The following is a 5,011-nucleotide window of genomic DNA, read 5'->3' as shown; positions in this document are numbered from 1 at the left end:
GCCTCATACTTAACCATCTGGATACATGACTAATAGTTGTTGTAGGTGATACAGGCTCGTAACATGTCATCCAATATCTGAATAGTACGCTAGGACTGTCCATCCATCTGGGGATGAAATGCCGTACTCAGCTCAACTCATGTGCCAACTCACATTGCACTGCTCTCCAAAAATGTGATGTAAACTCAGTGCCTCGATCCGAGATAATAGACACGAGCACACCATGAAGGACGAACAATCTGGACAAATGTAAATTCGAGTCAGCTGCTCTAAAGAGTATGTAGTCATGACTGGAATAAAGTATGCAGACCTGGTCAGTCTAACCACAATAACCCATACTGTATCAAATCTCTTCAAGGTCCGTGGAAGTACAACTACAAAATCCATAGTGATACGCTCCCACTTCCACTCCGGAATGTCTAGCCTCTTAAGAAAACCACATGGTCCCTGATGATCGTGCTTCACTTACTGACAGTTCAAACATTGAGCAACATACTCAACAATATCCTTCTTCATCCTCCGCCACAATAGTGCTGCCTCAAATCGTGGTACGTCTTCGCAGCCCTGGGATGAATGGAATACTGTGAACTGGGACTCCTCAAGAATCAACTCTCGCAACACATCCACATTTGAAACACAGATCCGGCCTTGAAGCCTTAATACCTTATCATCTCCAATAGTCACCTTCTTAGCATCGTCATGCTGCACTGTGTCCCTTAGGACAAGGAAGTGGGGATCATCATACGGATGTGCCTTGATGCACTCAAACAAAGATGACAGTGATACAACACAAGCAAAAACCATGCTAGTCTCCGAAATATACAACCTCATGAACCTGTTGGCCAAAGTCTGAATATCTAAGGCTAACGACCTCCTCATGCTCTCAACCTTCTACTCAATGCATAAGCCATCACATTGGCCTCCCCGGTGATAACGAATGGTAATATCACAGTCCTTTAGTAGATCTAACCACCTCATTGCCTCAAGTTTAGATCCTTTTGCATTAATAAGTGCTAGAGACACCTGTGATATGTGAACACCTCATAAGACACGCCATAAAGATAGTGCCGCCAGATCTTAAGTGCATGAACAATGGCTTCCAACTTCAAATCGTGTGCATGGTAGTTCTTCTCATGGGGATTTAGCTTATGCGAAGCATAATCAATCACTCTCCCCTCCTACATCAACATGCACCCAATGTCAATCCGTGAAGCATCACAATAGACAGTATAAGAACCCAATCCCGAAGGCAAAACCAGAACTGGAGCCGTAGTTAAGGCAGTCTTGAGCATCTGAAAGCTCTCCTCTCACTCATCAGACCACCTAAATAAGGCACCCCTCTGCATCACTCTAGTCAATGGGGTTGTTGTAGATTAAAACCCCTCCACAAAACGATGATAATACCCAGCCAACTCCGGATCTCTGTAGCAGTAGACGATCTGGGTAAACTCTGAACTGCCTCAATTTTTTTCGAATCCACCTTAATCCCCTCAATGGATACCACAAGACCAAAGAATTCCACCGAGTCTGACCAAAACTCACACTTGGAGAATTTAGCATATAGATTTTTCTCCCTCAAAGTATGCAGCATAATCCCCAACTACTACTCACGATCCTCCTAGTTATGCGAATACACCAATATATCATCTATGAAAACTATGACAAAGGAATCAAGATAGGTCTGAAATATGTTGTTCATCAAAGTGCATAAAAGCTGCTGGGCATTGGTCAGCCCAAAAGACATCAACAAAATCTCATAGTGACCATAGTGGGTCCTGCAAAACATCTTCAGAATACATGAAGCCCAAATCTTCAACTGATGGTACCTCGATCTCAAACCAATATTCAGGAACACTCTAGCACCCTCAAGCTAATGAAATAAGTCATCGATACGCGGTACTAGGTGCTTGTTATTGATAGTAAACTTGTTCTACTGCCTGTAGTCAATGCACATCCTCAAAGAATCATCTTTCTTCTTCGCAAATAGCACCGGTGCACCCCAAGGTGACACACTAGGCCTGATGAAACCCTTATTAAGAAATTCTTGTAGCTGCTCCATCAATTCCTTCAACTCCGCTAGTGCCATGCGAAATGGTGAAATAGAGATAGGATGAGCGTCTGGCACCAAATCAATACCGAAATCAATATCCTTGTCGGGTGGCATGCCCGGCTAGTCTGCTGGAAACAAATTTGGGAACTCCCTCACTACTGAAACTAACTCAACTGTAGGTGTATCAGCACTAATATCACTGCCAAATAAGCCAAAAACCCCTTCTCAACCATCCGTTGACCCTTCCGAAAAGACACCCCTCTACTTGGAACATGATCCAGGGAGCCTCGCCACTCCAACCTTGGTAACCCCGGCATATCCAATGTCACAGTCTTAGCGTGATAATCAAGAATAGTATGATATGGTGACAACCAGTACATGCCCAAAATCACATCAAAATCCACCATGCAGAGCAATAAGAGATCAAATATAGTCTCATAACCCCCAATGGTCACCGCATAGGACCGATATACACAGTCCACCACAATAGAATCACCCATCATAGTAGATATATGAACATGTATATCTAAAGAATCATGATGCATATCCAAATAATGAGCAAAGTACGATGACACAAATGAATAAGTGGAACCAGGGTCAAATAACAATGAAGCATCCCTGTGGCGCACAGAAATAATACTAGTGATCATGGCGTCAGAAGCAACTGCCTCTAACCTGGCAGAAAATTCATAGCAACGAGCATGTACACTACCTGATTGACCTCCCCTCTAGTGTGACCTCGTCACGTACAACCTCCACCCCGAGCTGGCTGAGCGAGTGGTCTAGCAACTTGTGCGGGAGTTATAGCATAGGCCCCTACAGCCCGGGACCTCTATGTAAATGGGGGCAGTACCTCCTCACATGCCCTGACTCCCTACACTAATAACTACCTCCAGTTAGGAATGACCGTGGGTCCTAAATCGGACCCCGTAAACTAGAATAACCACTAGAAGAGCCTTGTATAGACCAACCCTGAATAGATGGAGTGCGATAAAAGTTCTGAGCTGGAAGTGCATTGAACGAAGACTATACTGAAGCTACTTAGCTAGGAGGTGGCAAATGATAAACTGGTCTGCTAGGATGGCCCCTCACAAATCGGCCTCGGCCTCCATATGAGGCACCACTTAATCCTCTAAAATGACGAGGCCTCTTGTTAGAGGCCACCCCCCTGCTCTAACCTCTGATGTGCTCGATCCTCCTGGTGATCTCCACAACCTGAGTAAAAGAAATATCTTTCTTGATCTCTCTAGCCATCTATAGCCTGATACCATATGTAAGACCATCTATAAATCTCTTCACCCTCTCCCTCTCAGTAGGGATCAGAATATCTCCATCACATGATAAATCCACAAATCGTTTCTCATACAGAGTAACGGTCATGCTACCTTGCTGAAGTCCCTCAAACTGACTACAAAAGTCCTCTCTCTGAGTGAAGGGAATAAACTTCTCCAAGAACAACTGTGAGAACTGGACCCAAGTGAGAAGAGATGAACCTACTCGTCTACCCTGAACATACTCCTGCCACCACCTCTTGGCAGAGTTATGCATCTGAAACACTACCAAGTCAATTCTGTTGGACTCCACTATACCCATGTTGAGAAATACCTCATGGCAATAGTCCAAGAAATCATGGGAGTCCTCAAAAGGTGTACCACCAAAGCAAATGGGAAACAACTTGGTGAACTTGTCCAACCTCTTCAGCCGCTCAATTGACATCATGGCTCTCTCTCTGAGTTGTATAGCAATAATAGGTTGAACTAACCCAACTGGTAGAACTGCTGAGGTCTGATACCATTGAGCCATATGCTATAGAGTGTGAGTAGTGGGAGTTTGAGCTCCTCTCCCGGCCTTAGAAACAGTTGGTGCAACATAATATAATGACCTGAGCCACACCCTCCAAAAGGCCAACCAAGCGGACTAGGGCATCATGAAGTACTGGGGTAGCAATGAACCCCTCTAGGACCTGAGCTAGTCCTACTTGCTCGGTCGGAATAGGGATCTCCTCCTTCTACTCTATCTGGAGCTCAACATCAGGTGATGTTGCACGTGCTCTAGGTTGAGCTCTATCTCTACCTCTACCTTGGCCTCGGCCTCTACCCCTGGTAGTGGCTGGAATCTGGGCTCTGGCTCCTGATCTGCTGAATATGTCCTCACCATCTGTGAGAGAATAGAAGAGTAAAGGTTCGAACTTCAAAATTAACAAATTCGCACGACAAGAATGCAAGAAAGTGATGCTTCCTAATAGTTCGATAGCCTCTCGAATAGAAGTACATACGTCTTCGTATCAATTCGCAAGACTCTATTAAACTTGCTCATGACTCATGGGACCTAGTCTACCTAGTACTCTAATACCAACTTGTCACAACCCAAACTCCCAACGAAGTCGTGACAGCGCCTAACACTGCTTGCTAGGCAAGCCAACCATTTCACAATAAAATTAAACTAAATTAATACAAGCTTAATAATCTCAACAACGGTAATATCATAAAATATCTGAGAAAATAACCAGTAACACAACTATAACCATCCCAATGATATGGTGTCAACGAGTGCATGAGCACCACCGAATCTTAAAAAAATACAAAGTCAATACTCAATACAAAACTATCTGAATGATAGAACAGTGAAAACAAAATAAACCAAAAGAGAAGTTTAAGGTCTGCAAACGACGTAGCAGCTACCTCATAGTCTCTACAAGCTGAAACCGATGCAAACCTCTAAAAATAACCATACCCCGAAGTACCTAGATCTGCACATAAAGTGTAGAGTGTAGTATGAGTACAACCAACCTCATGTACTCAATATGTATCAAACCTAAACTCGGGCTGAAAGCAGTGACGAGCTATCAATAACAACCCACAATATAATGAAGACGGTAAAAGTAAATAACTCAAAAGATATCATGTTCATCTCGTTCACAATTACGCAATATTACATATGCTTTACAAGTGTAACAGTTAA

The 5,011-nt window shown here is 43.7% G+C and overlaps 2 protein-coding genes across 2 annotated transcripts; both read right to left on the bottom strand.

Moving 5' to 3' along the window:
- Positions 1 to 465: 465 nt before the first annotated feature.
- LOC138910029 (uncharacterized) lies at positions 466 to 804 on the bottom strand. Its single transcript, XM_070201248.1, has one exon. It carries the CDS (start codon positions 802 to 804, stop codon positions 466 to 468), a length of 339 nt encoding a protein of 112 aa, XP_070057349.1.
- Positions 805 to 2,170: 1,366 nt separating this feature from the next.
- Positions 2,171 to 3,853, bottom strand: LOC138910028 (uncharacterized). Its single transcript, XM_070201247.1, has 4 exons — positions 3,319 to 3,853; positions 3,229 to 3,265; positions 2,351 to 2,725; positions 2,171 to 2,249 (listed from the first exon to the last, which is right to left on the bottom strand). Exons 1-4 carry the CDS (start codon positions 3,851 to 3,853, stop codon positions 2,171 to 2,173), a joined length of 1,026 nt encoding a protein of 341 aa, XP_070057348.1.
- Positions 3,854 to 5,011: the final 1,158 nt, after the last annotated feature.

The sequence above is a fragment of the Nicotiana tomentosiformis genome, chromosome 4 (assembly GCF_000390325.3).
Source record: "Nicotiana tomentosiformis chromosome 4, ASM39032v3, whole genome shotgun sequence".
Lineage (NCBI taxonomy): Eukaryota > Viridiplantae > Streptophyta > Magnoliopsida > Solanales > Solanaceae > Nicotiana > Nicotiana tomentosiformis.
The sequence above is the reverse complement of the archived record's forward strand: the minus strand, read 5'-3'. Positions and strand labels throughout refer to the sequence as shown.